This window comes from Entelurus aequoreus, linkage group LG27 (assembly GCF_033978785.1).
Source record: "Entelurus aequoreus isolate RoL-2023_Sb linkage group LG27, RoL_Eaeq_v1.1, whole genome shotgun sequence".
NCBI lineage: Eukaryota > Metazoa > Chordata > Actinopteri > Syngnathiformes > Syngnathidae > Entelurus > Entelurus aequoreus.
In genome coordinates, this window is record NC_084757.1 from 13,419,620 (window position 1) to 13,436,691 (window position 17,072).

Sequence of the window (17,072 nt, forward strand, 5' to 3'; positions counted from 1 at the left end):
GGTCAAAGAAACACAGACTTCGCTCTAGCTACAAAGTCATTAAAAGAACACAGAGAGATCCTTTGTCTGCAAACAAGCGACAGCAACTATCTAAATAGCTACATGATTTCTTTTAGAAATCTAAAGTGTCATAAAACTCTACATAGCTCAGTACCGTAATTTCCGGACTATAAGCCGCTACTTTTCCCCCTCGTTCTGGTCCCTGCGGCTTATACAACAGTGCGGCTTATTTACGGCCTGTTCTTCTCCGACACCGACGAAGAGGATTTCGGTGGTTTTAGTACGCAGGAAGAAGACGATGACACAATGATTAAAGACTGACTTTTCATATACCGGTAGGCTGGTTATTTTGATAACGTACAGGCGAGCACTTTGTATTACTTTGCACCGTTGTATTATTTGTACTCTGCACGAATGCTGTTCGCCATGTCAAAGATGTGAAAGTTTGATTGAATGATTGAAAGATTTATTGTTAATAAATGGGACGCTTTGCGTTCCCAAACAGTCATCTCTGTCCCGACAATCCCCTCCGTGGTAGCAGGAACCCCTATATACTACGGTAATTACACATCAAAACCCTGCGGCTTATATATGGAGCAATCTGTATTTTCCCCTAAATTTAGCTGGTGCGGCTTATAGTCAGGTGCGGCTTATAGTCCGGAAATTACGGTAATTAATAGGTATCTGAACATGTTAAATGAGATGTTTTTATATTAAATTCATCTATTGAGTAGCTTGCATTTGAATGAAACCTAAAACAGCTTGTATGCACATAAACATTTACATTTTAAGTAAATAAAACCTCAAATATATCATAACTCTATAATTGTTTATATTCTCTTTTTTCACTGTGGTTTATCATCTAAATTTAATCGGAACATTCTTGGAAGGTTACCTATAAAATAAAATACATCTTTAGGCTGATACGTAAGAAAAATGTACAACCTTGGCTGAAGCAAAAAAATACATTAATATGAAAATAAGGTGACCCATACTTTATTTTCAGCTATCATCAAAGTTTATTGCTATTGAAGCGCTAGGCTGATTTTTTGAAATGTTATATTAATTTGGTAAATCTTTCTAAATGTTTTAATGTATTATTACTACAAGGGATGCACAACATATTTTTATTTAAGAAGCTATTGCTGCTAATAACACCATGCTTCTCAAGACCGATACTAATAAATTTTTTAACCTCTAAAGGCTTAGTGGCCACATGAGTGGACAGCACCTTTTAGCGCTTATTTCCAAAATTGTGCACACTACTGAATTGGGGTCTTATGCCGACATATGGACACTTATATCTGGTGGTGTCAGAAGAGTATAACATACAATGGAATTTGGAAAAAAAAGTGTAAAAATAAAAATGTGCATGTCACTACACATGAAGTACACGTTTGTGTACTTATGGACTAAGTACATCATATTGAAAGATGATTTTTAGTATTTATTCTAATTAGGGTCCAATAAGCCCAAATAGAGTTAAAGTTAAAGTACCAATGATTGTCACACACACACTAGGTGTGCCTTAAGAGGTTAAATCTATTATTTTTTGTGTACACCTTTCTTTGCGTCTGGCTACCAAAACACCAAAGTAGCGATGCTGCCATTTCAGATGGCCGATAAGGTTTGATGTGTTAATGCGTGTTTTTTTTTTTCTCTCCTTACGAAATATTTGCAGAATATTGGGCCCAAAATAGCGTGCAAAAATGCCTTCCTCGTAAACATTAAAGAAGTCCCACATGATTGACACCATGTTTGTTTACAGCAGGGGTTTCAAACTAGCTGCTCAAAAGCAGGCCCATATTTTGTGGCCCTGTTCTTAATGTTAAAATTTAGTGTAATTGCAGCCCATGAACTCTGGGCGGCTAATAGTTAACCCTTGTGTAATGTTCATATTGTTGTTACTCAGCCAGCGTTTGTGGGTCTGATGGACCCGTTGCATTTTGTGGCTTTTAATGCCTCTTTTAATGCCTCACAATCAAACACTTTTATGTTAAAAATACTGAACAGATGTTTACCTTATCCCAATAAACATCTGTTCAGTATTTTAACATAAAAGTGTTTGATGGTAAATATACAACAGCTGACCCAATATAATAAATTTAAAAGTGTTTCTTTCGATTTAAAATGAGGAAAATAAAGAAGTCCTTGGGGTAAAAAACATGCAGAATTACAATCGTTCTCCAGAATTTAAGCACCATAGCTATCACATCATAGCTATAGTGCACTTTTATGTTAAAATACTGAACAGATGTTTACCTTATCCCAATAAACATCTGTTCAGTATTTTAACGTAAAAGTGTTTGATTGTGAGGCATTAAAAGCCACAAAATGCAACAGGTCCATCAATAATGGATTAGATTTATATCGCGCTTTTTCTATTGTTAGATACTCAAAGCGCTCACAGAGAAGTGGGAACCCATCATTCATTCACACCTGGTGGTGGTAAGCTACATTTGTAGCCACAGCTGCCCTGGGGTAGACTGACGGAAGAGAGTCAGACCTACAAACGCTGGCTGAGTAACAACAATATGAACGTTGCACGGAAAATTTCTCTGCCAGTTTCTGCCTCCCACAGGGATTCTTCTTTTGTGTTTCTGCACCTGCGGTTCCCACACAAGGTTGCAATATTGTTTGTCAACACTGTCTGCTCTCATTTTCTCGCACATTTGACCCTCTGATGTTCTGTGTACCTACACTCTGTCCTCCTCCTGTCTATGCCTGCTGTGTGTGTGTGTGTGTGTGTGTGTGTGTGTGTGTGTGTGTGTGTGTACACAGAACATCAATTTCCACAATTCTATTAGCCCGGGTCCAGTGGACCCGGACATCTTATATGTAATAGAAATGTGTAGGGGGGGTGTATGGTGTGTGGTCATTAAATATGTATTCTGATACATGTTTTCTTCACAGAAAATGAGCCAAAGTCAGTGAGTCTGTTTGAAAAATTACTTAATTGTATAATTTTTCTTTTAATAAAAAATGAAAACGGGTCCCACAGACCCGAACACCACACAAGGGTTAAATATATATATATTGCAATCTTTAATCCGACTTCAAAGAACATCAACTCTAATAAAGGTGCAACACAACAATTACAGCGCGACAAAAACATTAGGCAACACAAAAATCAACTTCCTTTAAAAAAAACAAAAAAACATAACATTTTACATTTATAATGACTTGAGGCCTACAATAGCTGGTGGTGGAAGTAGTTAACAAATTTAGTCACGTGGTTAAAACGTGAATCATTTGTGCGGCCCAGACGCCCCTAAGTAAATTGAGTTCGAGACATCTGGTTTACAGCGAACTCTGTGGAAATTTTACCCAGGCTGTTTACAGCACGACACAAAAAATGAGAACTTGTTAAGAGCACAGTCACGTAATCTTGCATAATTGTAAGGTTTTTTTAAAAAAAATTTATTGGAGTTATTTTTAGCGGATTTATCAATGTCAGGCATGTGAGTACCCTTTGAGAAAAAAAGGAGGGCCTGAGGTGTATCTGCCCTATATTTATCGTGCACCCCTTATTATTATTATTATGAGTATTTGAATGGTTTCTGTGAATGACTCGAACACACGTGGGAAAATCCGCTAGCAAACAAGTACAAACATGGACATATACTGACCTTCTTCATCTTGGGATTGAGGTTTGTGTAGCTATACGTGATAATGAGCAGGATTGCTTCATTGGCTATCTCTTCATCAGGGGTTTCCATGGCGATGCGCCAGATAAAATCCATCCCCGCCAGGTCAAGGCGCTCCACACACTGTAATGATACCGTTTACCACATTAAGGATGGATTTCGGAAACGTCCCGTGGAGGAACTAAGGATGTTAAAGACGGACCAGCTGAGTTCCTTGGCGTTTCAGTCTATGATCGCACAGATTGACGTTCTCAAAGAAGGTCTTGAACAGGTTGAAACCTTGAGGGGCGAGCATTAGCAATGTTAGCAGGTGAATCCAATACTCAATGATCAAGTAGTTCGCGTCTAACCGTTCATAGTGATTTCATAAGGCTCCAGTTTCAGGATCTTCTCCTTGAAGAGCTGCTGCTGGACGTCACTCTCCAGGTCATGCTGGCCTTTGGTGAACCACTCGAAACACATCTGTAAAAAAATAAAAAATAAATACAAATTACACAAAATGCAAGAAGGCAATGTGTGGTCGTAGATGACCACAATGTAGCCCACTGGATTTTCTCAACGTTAGACTACAGTTTCTTTAGCCCGTTCATAATATGACAAATACATTTGTAAATTCATCAAAACTGAATGTACAGATTCTGCTTTATGCCTATTCTTAGGATCAAAACAAGGGATGGTCCGATCAGGGTTTTATGCTGGTGATTCCGATACCAATCATCCATGAGTGAGATCGACCGATACCAAAACTGATCACATGTATTAACAGTCAATTTTTCAATGTATCTATGATGACTGATGATTGTCAGTTTAACAAAATCAAAATAAATTTTTTTACATATTACATACTATTGTTTGAGAAAAACAAAGTCAACTCAATAATATACAATAACTAAAATAAGCAAAAACTACCTACTACTTATTTGAATCATTTTATTTTAATTTCCTAATTAAATTAATAGCTGCTTACCTTCTGCTGTAACGCGGTGCAATCTCAACTTCTTAAACTTCACTAAGCACTGATTTATTGGTGTTGTTTTAACCTCTCAAGGCCCAAGCTGTTTGTTTACATGCTTTTTTTATTTCTCTTTGCTATTTGGGCTTATTGGACCCTAATTAGAATAAAAACTAAGAATCATCTTTTGATTTGATGTACTTAGTCCATAAGTACACAAACGTGTACTTCATGTTTAGTGACATGCTAATTCTTATTTTTACACTTTTTTTTTCCAAATTCCATTGCATGTTATACTCTTCTGACACCACCAGATGGCAGTATAAGTGTCCACATAAGCGGCCATAAGACCCCAATTCAGTACTGCACATAATGATGGAAATAAGAGCTAAAAGTTGCTGTTAACGCATGTGGCCACTAAGCCTTTAGAGGTTTTAATTAAGCTAGCTTTGCAGTTAGCTTAGCAATTAGCTTCCTCCTGTGTATAATGTTTAGACCGGTCCTCCAGTACTAACAATACTGGGTAATAATGACACTGAAGATACTAAGAAATGCAGTTAATTTGCCATAATAGAGATGATTAATATTAGCTTAGGGGAGCGGCTCCACACTGTGTATGGAGAAACATAATTAGCTTCAAGCCGCTTGTCAGCTGTGGGACTAAAAATAAACAATGTCAGCCAGAGAGGATCTGCGGAAATAGCGATCACATACTTTTTCACGAAAATCGGCCAATACTGATTGGTGGCCGATCAATGAGCACATCCTTAATCCAAACTACAAACCCCAAAACCAGTGAAGTTGGCACGTTGTGTAAATGGTAAATAAAAACAGAATACAATGATTTGCAAATCATTTTCAACTTATATTCAATTGAAAAGTCTGCAAAGACAAGATATTTAATGTTCCAACTGGAAAACTTAGTTGTTTTTTTTGCAAATATTAGCTCATTTGGAATTTGATGCTTGCAACATGTTTAAAAAAAGCTGGCACAAGTGCCGAAAAAGACTGAGAAAGTTGAGGAATGCTCATCAAACACTTATTTGGAAAATCACACAGGTGAAAAGGCTAATTGGGAACAGGTGGGTGCCATGATTGGGTATAAAAGCAGCTTCCATGAAAGGCTCAGTCATTCACAAACAAAGATGGGGCGAGGGTCACCACTTTGTGAACAAATGTGTGAGCAAATTGTTGAACATTTCTCAACAAGCTATTTTTCAAGGAATTTAGGGATTTCACCATCTAAGGTCTGTAATATCATCAAAAGGTTCAAAGAATCTGGAGAAATTACTGCACGTAACATTGAATGCCTGTGACCTTGGACCCCTCAGGCGGTACTGCATCAAAAAGCGACATCAGTGTGTAAAGGATATCACCACATGGGCTACGGAACACTTCAGAAAACCACTGTCAGTAACTACAGTTCATCGCTACATCTGTAAGTGCAAGTTAAAACTCTACTATGCAAAGCGAAAGCCATTTATCAACAACACCCAGAAACGCCGCCGGCTTCGCTAGACCCGAGCTCATCTAAAATGGACTGTTGTGTTGCTGCCATTAAATTCTAAGTTAATGATTATTTGAAAAAAAAAAACAAGTTTCTCTGTTCGAACATTAAATATCTTGTCTTTGCAGTCTATTCAATTAAGTATAAGTTGAAAATGATTTGTATTGTGTTTTTATTTACGAATTACACAACGTGCAAACTTCACTGGTTTTGGGTTTTGTATTATAGCCAACCGGAATGTGAAGATGTTCCTTGAAAAGTTCACACCATGAGAGACACACTCACAAACAACGCAACAGGTTTGCATTCATACGCATAGCTCTCCGCTTACCTCACGGTCCAGTTCACAAACATCCGGGCCAGAGACCAGGCACTCCCATAGCTCCTTGGCCCTGTTCCAGACCAGGTAGAGGTTGGCCTCCTGGAGGAAGAAGGCCAGGAAGCGCAGGTGGCTGTCCAGATACTGATCATAGATTCAGAAGCATATGAGACGGTTGCATTAACAGTAGATAAAGCAGAACAATAGTTCAAACTGAACGATGACAAAAGCGTGGCCGAACCTCCTGGTAGGTGTATCGCCCGTCCACCATGGTGGAGCCTGACAGACAACAGCTTCCCGCTGCCGTCATTGCCAGTCGATGGCAGCACACAAGGGATCCCGTGATGAGCTTGACAATCTCAAAGTTCTTCTTCAGGTCCTGGATGATGCTCTGATGTAAAACAAAGAGTGGTGTTAAAACACAAAGTGTGTGTATCCAAGTTATTTTGTCCGAAGCTGCGGCCATCTGGGTGCTGCTCCGTAAACCATCATACCGCGAGGGAGTAGAAGCGGCGAAGGAGTGGAGTGGAGTGCGGGGGTAAGTGTGTAGTAGTCCATGTTGTCTATATACTTAGAGACCACCCAACACAACACAATTTATTAAAGGACCTCATCTATATGATTGGAGTGCCCTGCTACTTTAAACGATCTACTGAGGAAAAGAAAAACATGCTTGTCAGATATCCTCTATTAGACAGGAGTGCTCTGTTCTTTGCAAGGACTAGGGTTGTCCCAATACCAATATTTTGCTACCGGTACTAAAATGTATTTCGATACCACAAAAAATGTCATTATTGGCTTTATTTTTAACAGAAAATCTTATGATACATTAAACATATGTTGCTCACTGCAATTAAGGAATAATTTTGTCATTAAATAAGATAGTGAACATACAAGACAACTTGTCTTTTAGTAGTAAGTAACCAAACAAAAGCTCGTCATTTGTCTGCTGACGTATGCAGTAACATATTGTGTCATTTATTCCATTATTTTGTCAAAATATGATGGATTATTAATCTACTTGTTTATTTACTGTTAATATCTGCTCACTTGGTTTTAACATGTTCTATCTACACTAGAGATGATAAATGCTTTAAAATGTAATGTCGGAAATTATCGGTATCGGTTTCAAAAAGTAAAATGCATGACTTTTTAAAACGCCGCTGTACGGAGTGGTACACGGACGTAGAGAAGTACAGAGCGCCAATAAACCTTAAAGGCACTGCCTTTGCGTGCCGGCCCAGTCACATAATATCTACGGCTTTTCACACACACAAGTGAATGCAACGCATACTTGATCAACAGCCATACAGGTCACACTGAGGGTGGCCGTATAAACAACTTTAGCACTGTTACAAATATGCGCCACACTGTGAACCCACACCAAACAAGAATGACAAACACATTTCGGGAGAACATCCGCACCGTAACACAACATAAACACAACAGAACAAATACCCAGAACCCTTTGCAGCACTAACTCTTCCGGGACGCTACAAAATACACCCCCCGCTCACCCCGCCCACCTCAACCTCCTCATGCCCTCTCATGGAGAGCATGTCCCAAATTCCAAGCTGCTGTTTTGAGGCATGTTAAAAAAAATTATGCACTTTGTGACTTCAATAATAAATATGGCAGTGCCATGTTGGCATTTTTTTCCATAACTTGAGTTGATTTGTTTTGGAAAACCTTGTTACATTGTTTAATGGGGGAGTTACCCACATATGCGGTCCTCTCCAAGGTTTCTCATAGTCATTCACATTGACGTCCCACTGGGGTGAGTTTTCCTTGCCCGTATGTGGGCTCTGTACCGAGGATGTCGTTGTGGCTTGTACAGCCCTTTGAGACACTTGTGATTTAGGGCTATATAAATAAACATTGATTGATTGATTGATTGATTGATCATGCATCCAGCGAGGCATCACAACAAAATTAGGCATAATAATGTGTTAATTCCACGACTGTATATATCGGTATCGGTTGATATCGGAATCGGTAATTAAGAGTTGGACAATATCGGAATATCGGCAAAAAAGACATTATTGGACATCTCTAATCTACACTTCTGTTAAAATGTAATAATCGCTTACTCTTCTGTTTGATATTTTACATAAGCTTTTGGTGATACTACAAATTTTGCTATCAATCCAATACCAAGTAGTATCCAGGGACGTATTTCATGAGTTCATAAATAATTAAAAAAAGACAAAAGATTTTGTGATAGTTAAAAATGTTGACGTAATCATTGTAGTATCGACTAGATACGGCTCTTGTACTTGGTATCATGATTCATTAGTCGATGTCTGTGTAAACCCACCCATGGCATTTGTTTACATTCAGGATCGCTCGCTTGCTTGTTGGAGGTGAGCTATTGTATCATCCTATGGTGTGTAGGGAAGCATGTTTAGCTATTCCTCGTCCTGCATGGATGATACTTGTAAGAAAGGTACATTATTTGTCGACATGGCGGCGAGGATTAGAAATACTACCAACTGTGAATGGACATTAACCGCTAGCTAGCTAACAAGAGCAAGAGCTAAGCACCTCTTGCAGAGGCGGCGCTACCGCATTTATAGCATCAACTTCATTGTTCGTTTTTTAACCCAAAATGCGTCTGTGGAGGGGGGCGTGGCCTGCGGGTCTGCCGCGGAACGGGGTGTGCAAGGACCGGCCTCGAAGACAGCGACAGGTGAGTAGATGGCCCAGGTGGGCCTTGTTATCTAATCACCTGTCGCCTTTATTAGCAGCAGCCGGAACGAGACACGTTGTTGGAGTTGGAATGGGAGCCAAAGAGAGAGAGACACGGACTCTGAAAAAGACATTTTGCTGGAAAGCAAAAGCCGAGCAATCTTTATGAAAATAAAACAGTGTTGTATCCTGAAATCCGGGCTCTCGTGGCAGTGTGTGGTGGTCCGAGGAACCCACTAGAGAGCAACCTCTACAGCGTCCATTCTCCTTTTTCTATCTCCACCCTGTTTTTGCTTGTAAGTGCTCCGTGCGTGTGCGTTGCCTAACATGCGCGTCTGCTCGTTTAACCCGGCAAGGTCACAACGTGACGACGGCGCGCTGTCATGTCCGAAAGAAAAAAATATCAGTATTTTTTTTTTAGAAGCAATATAGTACCATTTTCAATTCATTAGTACTGCGGTACTTTATTAGTACCAGTACAACCCTAGTAAAGACTGATTGGAAAAAAGCCTTTAGTCAAAGATCCCTTCTATACTTAGTTCAGTTCCAGTTTATTTGGAACATGCATACGATACAATGTAATGCATCACATATTTCCAGTTGTTTCATTACAGCACGTCCGAAAAGGAGTAGGAAGAAGCTGAGCCTACCCCTTTTCATACCATAGCAATTGTATCCCATGTCCTTGTTCTCTGTAACAGAACAGTGAATAAATAATAAATAAATAATATACCATAGTTAGTAAACAAATATTAAATACATAAATAATCTTTATCTTAAAAAAAAGAAATAAAAAAAAGGGTTCAAAATGTTCATCATAATTATTGTTCTGTGTACTTTGTGAACACTTGTAGTTTGAACAGTCTCTTAAAGGCCTACTGAAATGATTTTTTTTTAATTTAAACGGGTATAGAAGATCCATTCTATGTGTCATACTTGATCATTTCGCGATATTGCCATATTTTTGCTGAAAGGATTTAGTAGAGAACATCGACGATAAAGTTCGCAACTTTTGATCGCTGATAAAAAAAAGCCTTGCCTATACCGGAAGTAGCGTGACGTCACAGGCTGAAGGGCTCTTCACATTTCCCCATTGTTTACAATGTAGCGCGAGTGATTCGGACCGAGAAAGCGACGATTACCCCATTAATTTGAGCCAGGATGAAAGATTCGTGGATGAGGAACGTGAGAGTGAAGGACTAGAGTGCAGTGCAGGACGTATCTTTTTTCGCTCTGACCGTAACTTAGGTACAAGGGTTCATTGGATTCCAAACTTTCTCCTTTTAATATTGTGGATCCCGGATTTGTATTTTAAACCACCTCATATACTATATCCTCTTGAAAATGAGAGTCGAGAACGCGAAATGGACATTCACAGTGACTTTTATCTCCACGACAATACATCGGCAAAGCACTTTAACTACAGAGCTAACGTGATAGCATCATGCTTAAATGCAGATAGAAACAAAATAAATAAACCCCTGACTGGAAGGATAGACAGAAAATCAACAATACTATTAAACCATGGACATGTAAATACACGGTTAATGCTTTCCAGCTTGGTGAAGCTTAACAACGCTGTTGCTAACGACGCCATTGAAGCTAACTTAGCAACGGGACCTCACAGAGCTATGATAAAAACATTAGCGCTCCACCTACGCCAGCCAGTCCTCATCTGCTCATCAACACCTGTGCTCACCTGCGTTCCAGCGATCGACGGAAGGACGAAGGACTTCACCCGATCATCCGTGCGGTCGGCGGCTAGCGTTGGATAGCGCGTCTGCTATCCAAGTCTAAGTCCTCCTGGTTGTGTTGCTGCAGCCAGCCGCTAATACACCGATCCCACCTACAACTGTCTTCTTTGCTGTCTTCATTGTTCATTAAACAAATTGCAAAAGATTCACCAACACAGATGTCCAGAATACTGTGGAATTTTGAGATGAAAACAGAGCTTTTTTGTATTGGATACAATGGTATCCGAATACTTCCGTTTAACTACTGACGTCACACGTATACGTCATCATACATAGACGTTTTCAAGCGGGAGTTTAGCGGGAAATTTAAAATTGCACTTTATAAGTTAACCCGGCCGTATTGGCATGTGTTGCAATGTTAAGATTTCATCATTGATATATAAACTATCAGACTGCGTGGTCGGTAGTAGTGGCTTTCAGTAGGCCTTTAAACTGAATCATATTGGTGCTTTGTTTGATTTATTTGCTTAATCCATTCCATAATTTCATTCCACATAGGTATATGCTAAAGGTTTTAAGTGTTGTACGGGCATACAAATGTTAGTGCTTTCTAAAACCTCCAGTAAGATGTTATAGCGACACCTGCCGTTTTAGCATACACTCCTGTGAAGAGATGCAAGTTGTGTACTATTAATTGTGCTATTATTTGCACAATGTACAACAGTAAAATGTACTATTCTTTTTTTGTGCGTGTGTTACCTTGTCTTGCTTCTGGTAGGTCTGCTTGATGAAGGAGCGGGTGATCTCGTGCAGCTGACGGAGAGCGGGTACCACCCACACCGCCTGGGGACTGCTCTGCTGGGAAGCCTATTGTTTACATGCACACACAAACACACACACTGGATGATTAAACCAGGACAGCTGCCAAATAGTAAGCAAAAGAGCACTAACTACAAAAACACAAGACCGTGATGGCATATTGTTACGATTATGCTTGGGTCGCCATCACAGAGGTTGCATTTGTGTAGTGAGGCAGGTGTGAGGAAGACAATAGTAGCCAGGGATGCAAACATGTCAAATATATGCAAAAATTTAAAAAAAAAATACTAAATTTGCTGTGGCTTTGATGGGCTTCCTCTTTGCAAACGTGCGAGCGCTCCCACCAAAAAAAGCTCCCCACTCATCCAGCAGGTAGGTGAGTATCTCATCCAAATCAGAAATCAACACCGCCAATAACCAAGATTAACATACACCCGGTGGACTCCGCCCATGTTGCAATCAAGGGTGAAATTATCAACCCGTGACCAGTGAAAGCAGCCCCCACCCTCCTCTGCGATTGAAGCGGAAACAGAAGAAAGTCGATGGGATTGTGAGGGGGAAAAAAAGAGTCATCGTCGCTTACTTTGGCCACAGACATAGATTTCCTCTTTCCCCAAGAGCCAGTGAGAAATGAACTTTGAGTGTCGCTGCCTTTTGCGTCCTCCTGAGTCTGGACAGCACACAATTTATTCGAGGCGGGGCTCACACACCAAAAATCATCACAGTTGTCCGTTAATCGAAGCTCCCCACCCCTCTGTGGTACAATGGAACATCTAAAGTTGGACCACTTGGAGTTCAAACAACATTTTCCAGAAACGCACACCTTGTCGGTCAAATAAATCATGACGTTGAGAGTTGTGTGACGTTAGCAAACCTTGTCAGATTTCAGCTCAGTGAGCATTTTGTTTTTTTGTTTTTGTGTAATTTGATGAAAGGGCATTGAGGAAATAGCCATAGAACCAGCCAATGATTTTCCTGATGCCTTGGCTGACGAGTACAATAAGAACATTAAATATAATATCGCAAAGATTTTTTAATTGCAACTTTACCAGCAAACAGCCACTAGATGACACTATTGCTGTGCTTCTTTTCAAATAGTGTGTAGTTTTACTTGATTTTTATTTTTTATTTTATGAAGGTTAAAATGTTGAAATGTGACCTAAAAAGTTAATTATTTATTTGATTTTATCATTACTTCACTTTGCAGCGTTTCCAATGGTTTTAAATTCAAACAACTTAGGTCAACTCGCATCAGGGAATTATTTTGTCCAACTTTGGAGGTTTCACTGTAATACAACAGCAAACTAATATGTTGCACAAAGATTTAAAGATTTCACTTGTCAGTGTATTCCTACAACAACATTTTGGTGGCACTTAAAAAGACAGGACAAAACAAAACGAGACAAACCAACAGCTTAAAACTGTACAATACAACACAAACAGTAAACAATAAAATATTTTAGATTAAAATTAGATCAAATAAAACTAGGTAAAAAGTATAAAGTAAAACTAAATGCAGATAAAAGCTGTCGCCGATGTGTAATCAACAGACAGCATCATATCATTAACATTGTTTTATGGTCCATAATCTCGACTTTGATGCATGGAAACCCATCCATTTCCTACCGCTTGTCCCTCTCGGGGACACCCTGGACAAGTCACCACCTCATTGCAGGACCAACACATACAGACAGACGACATTCACACGCCAAATGTACAGTACAGGCCAAAAGTTTGGACAAACCTTCTCATTCAATTCTATTTACATTGTAGATTGTCACTGAAGGCATCAAAACTATGAATGAACACATGTGGAGTTATGCACTTAACAAAAAAAGGGGAAATAACTGAAAACATAATTTTATTATATCCATCCAACCATCCATCTATTTTCTTCCGCTTATCCGAGGTTGGGTCGCGGGGGCAGCAGCCTAAGCAGGGAAGCATAGACTTCCCTCTCCCAAGCCACTTCATCCAGCTCCTCCTCCCGTGTGAATCCAGAGGCGTTCCTAGGCCAGCCGGGAGACAGTCTTCAGAACGTGTCCTGGGTCTTCCCTGTGGCCTCCTGCTGGTCGGACGTGCCCTAACCACCTTCCTAGGGAGGCATTCGGATGACATCCTAACCAGATGCCCGAACCACCTCATCCGGCTCCTCCCGATGTAGTTTCTTCAAAATAGCCACCTTTTGCACACTCTTGGCATTCTCTCGATGAGCTTCAAGAGGTAGTCACCTGAAATGGTTTTCACTTCGCCGGTGCGCTTGAAGCTCATCGAGAGAATGCCAGGAGTGTGCAAAGCAGTAATCAGAACAAAGGGTGGCTATTTTGAAGAAACTAGAATATAAAACTGTGGAGGGGGGTGTGGTCTGCGGGTCTGCCGCAGAGCGGGGTGTGTAAGGACCGGCCTCGAAGAACAGCTGGCAGGTGATTGGATTACCCAGCTGGGGCTGATCATCCAATCACCTGCCATGCTTATTAGCAGCAAGGTCTGTCGCGATCAGGGGAACCCACAAGAGGGCAACCTCTACAAAAACATGTTTTTTTGTTAAGTACATAACTCCACATGTGTTCATTCATAGTTTTGATGCCTTCAGTGACAATCTACAATGTAAATAGTCATAAAAATAAACAAAAGGCATTGAATGAGGTAAAGGTGTGTTCCAACCTTTGGACTGTACTAAATATTGAAGACTACTATTGGAATTGTTAGCATTTTTGGGTTGCAAAAAAACAAACATCAGTGTCAATGGCCTGAGCCTTTTACACATCACACCACGAACGAACTCCACATGCAGTTAGCAAAGACACGCTAGCATTACGTGAAGGTGGTCGCGAGCAGGTGAAGAAATGCAATATTAGCTTTAAACCCATTGAACCTGTTTGAACTTTGAGCTGCCTCATCCAGTTTACATCCATAAAAGAATAACAATAAAAGTGTCTACTTGAGCAGCAAAACAAACAACACGCGCCACCCCACCCACCTTCTTGATATCCTCGATACATTTAATGATGTAGTTGCGCTTCACAGTCTCCTTGACGGCGTAGGCGTCGCTCAGGATCCCCAGGTGCTCCTCCAGGGCCTGCTGAACTAGACTGGTGGGCAGGGAGGGGAGGTGCGCCAGCTCCCACAGAACCTCCAGGACCTGAACACACGACGAGCATGTTTACACACGGAATTTCCGGCCGTCGCATAAAACTCAGTAGCTTGACCGCTGTCGAACGTGACTTCACGTGCGACGCCACCATATTGCGCAAGACCAGACTGTACATCACCTGTCCTCGGTACAGCGAGCAGTCAAGAAATACAGTGGTACCTCGGTTTTCGCAAATAATCCAAAGGGTCCTTTAAAACCCAAATGTATAAAATCCGAAACCATTTTTCCTAGTAAAGCTAATGAATTCATTCAGGCACCCAAATATATATAAAACAAAACACTTTTTATAGAGAATCATTGGTATGAACATTTAGTATTGAAGACTCTTGACATGCGTAGCAGTGTGGTGCATTCAGTGACACTCTGGAAACATGGATTCTCAGGCTACCTTTGCCTTTATTTGGAATTTTACTGTTTGCTACTGTATGCTTTGGGTTAATTTGCTGCCATATTCATGAAAAAAAATAAACACAGACTGAATCACCAATGTGTGTTTAAAGGCCTACTGAAAGCCACTACTACCGACCACGCAGTCTGATAGTTTATATATCAATGATGAAATCTTAACATTGCAACACATGCCAATACGGCCGGGTTAACTTATAAAGTGCAATTTTAAATTTCCCGCTAAACTTCCGGTTGGAAACGTCTATGTATGATGACGTATGCGCGTGACGTCACGACGGCAACGGAAGTATTCGTACCCAATGTGTCACCATACAAACTGCTCTGTTTTCATCGAACAATTCCACAGTATTCTGGACATCTGTGTTGGTGAATCTTTTGCAATTTGTTTAATGGACAATGGAGACTGCAAATAAGAAAGTTGTAGGTGCGATCGGTGTATTAGCGGCAGACTACAGCAACACAATCAGGAGGTTGTGTTGTGTTTGAGTTGGATAGAAGACGCACTACCGTGAGTACAGCTTTGGCTTCCAAACATTTGATCGCTTGCTCGTACGTGCGTGTCGCTATGTGCATGTCACGTACGTAACTTTGGGGAAATATATGTTTCTTGCCGACTCTGATGGCGGCCGGGGTGTCATCGAAAGCTACAACGCCCGCCGCCGCTCCGTAGTTAGCTTCAATAGTTAAGCTTCGCCAAGCTGGAAATTATTAACCGTGTATTTACATGTTCATGGTTTAATAGTATTGTTAATCTTCTGTCTATCCTTCCAGTCAGGGTTTTTTAAAATTTTGTTTCTATCCGCATTTGAGCCTGATGCTATCACGTTAGCTCTGTAGCTAAAGAGCTTCACCGATGTATTGTCGTGGAGATAAAAGTCACTGTGAATGTCCAATTCGCGTGCTCGACTCTCATTTTCAAGAGGATATACTATCCGAGGTGGTTTAAAATACAAATCCGTGATCCACAATAGAAAAAGGAGAAAGTGTGGAATCCAATGAACCCTTGTACCTAAGTTACGGTCAGAGCGAAAAAAGATACACCCTGCACTACACTCTAGTCCTTCACTCTAACGTTCCTCATCCACGAATCTTTCATCCTCGCTCAAATTAATGGGGTAATCGTCGCTTTCTCGGTCCGAATCTCTCTCGCTCCATTGTAAACAACGGGGAATTGTGAGGAATCCTTCCTCCTGTGACGTCACGCTACTTCCGGTATAGGCAAGGCTTTTTTTTTTATCAGCGACCAAAAGTTGCGAACTTTATCGTCATTGTTCTATACTAAATCAGCAAAAATATGGCAATATCGCGAAATGATCAAGTATGACACATAGAATGGATCTGCTATTCCCGTTTAAATAAAAAAAATTCCATTTCAGTAGGCCTTTAATTGTACTGAAACCGAGAACGTGTAAGAAAATTTTGACATATTTTTTGTACGAATATTTCGCTCAAATCCGAATCATGCTAATCATACTTTTAAATGAAAAAAGACCTGAGTAGACCCGCTCATCGGCAGTGCGCCTTATAATCCGGTGCACCCTATGGTCCGAAAAATACAGTATTTTTTTACACTTTGTTCCTGTTAATGATACACATTACCTCAAATAACTAAAGTATCAAAAGTATCGATATTTTGATATTAGAGCAGAAATATCAGGTATCGGCGGCATCGATCCGCACATCCCAACTCTTCTTCGGGCAAAGAGGTTCCAATACGATGGATTTTGTCTGCTTCCGTGACGAAAAGACCGATGTCCAACTCACCTTGCCCGTGGTGGCCTCGGAGCGAGCCTCCCTGCCGATCCTCCCGATGAGACTGAGCAGCTTCTGCCTGACGCGGTCACTCTCCACCTCCCAGCTCTGGATGACAGTCACACGTTTTTT

The 17,072-nt window shown here is 40.5% G+C and overlaps 1 protein-coding gene across 3 annotated transcripts in view; it reads right to left on the bottom strand.

The window, feature by feature from the left end:
* usp24 (ubiquitin specific peptidase 24) overlaps positions 1-17,072 on the bottom strand; it is a 119,769-nt gene that overhangs the window by 47,522 nt on the left and 55,175 nt on the right. For 2 of the 3 annotated variants that reach the window (XM_062038943.1, XM_062038945.1), the window contains 9 exons: positions 16,953-17,048; positions 14,607-14,768; positions 12,210-12,296; positions 11,567-11,674; positions 6,667-6,816; positions 6,438-6,569; positions 3,998-4,109; positions 3,850-3,926; positions 3,630-3,770 (listed from right to left, as the gene is read on the bottom strand). In XM_062038943.1, coding sequence (XP_061894927.1) covers positions 3,630-3,770; positions 3,850-3,926; positions 3,998-4,109; positions 6,438-6,569; positions 6,667-6,816; positions 11,567-11,674; positions 12,210-12,296; positions 14,607-14,768; positions 16,953-17,048 — 1,065 coding nt within the window. The remainder of the gene's footprint in view (positions 1-3,629; positions 3,771-3,849; positions 3,927-3,997; positions 4,110-6,437; positions 6,570-6,666; positions 6,817-11,566; positions 11,675-12,209; positions 12,297-14,606; positions 14,769-16,952; positions 17,049-17,072) is intronic. The other variant, XM_062038944.1, reaches the window with a different exon arrangement.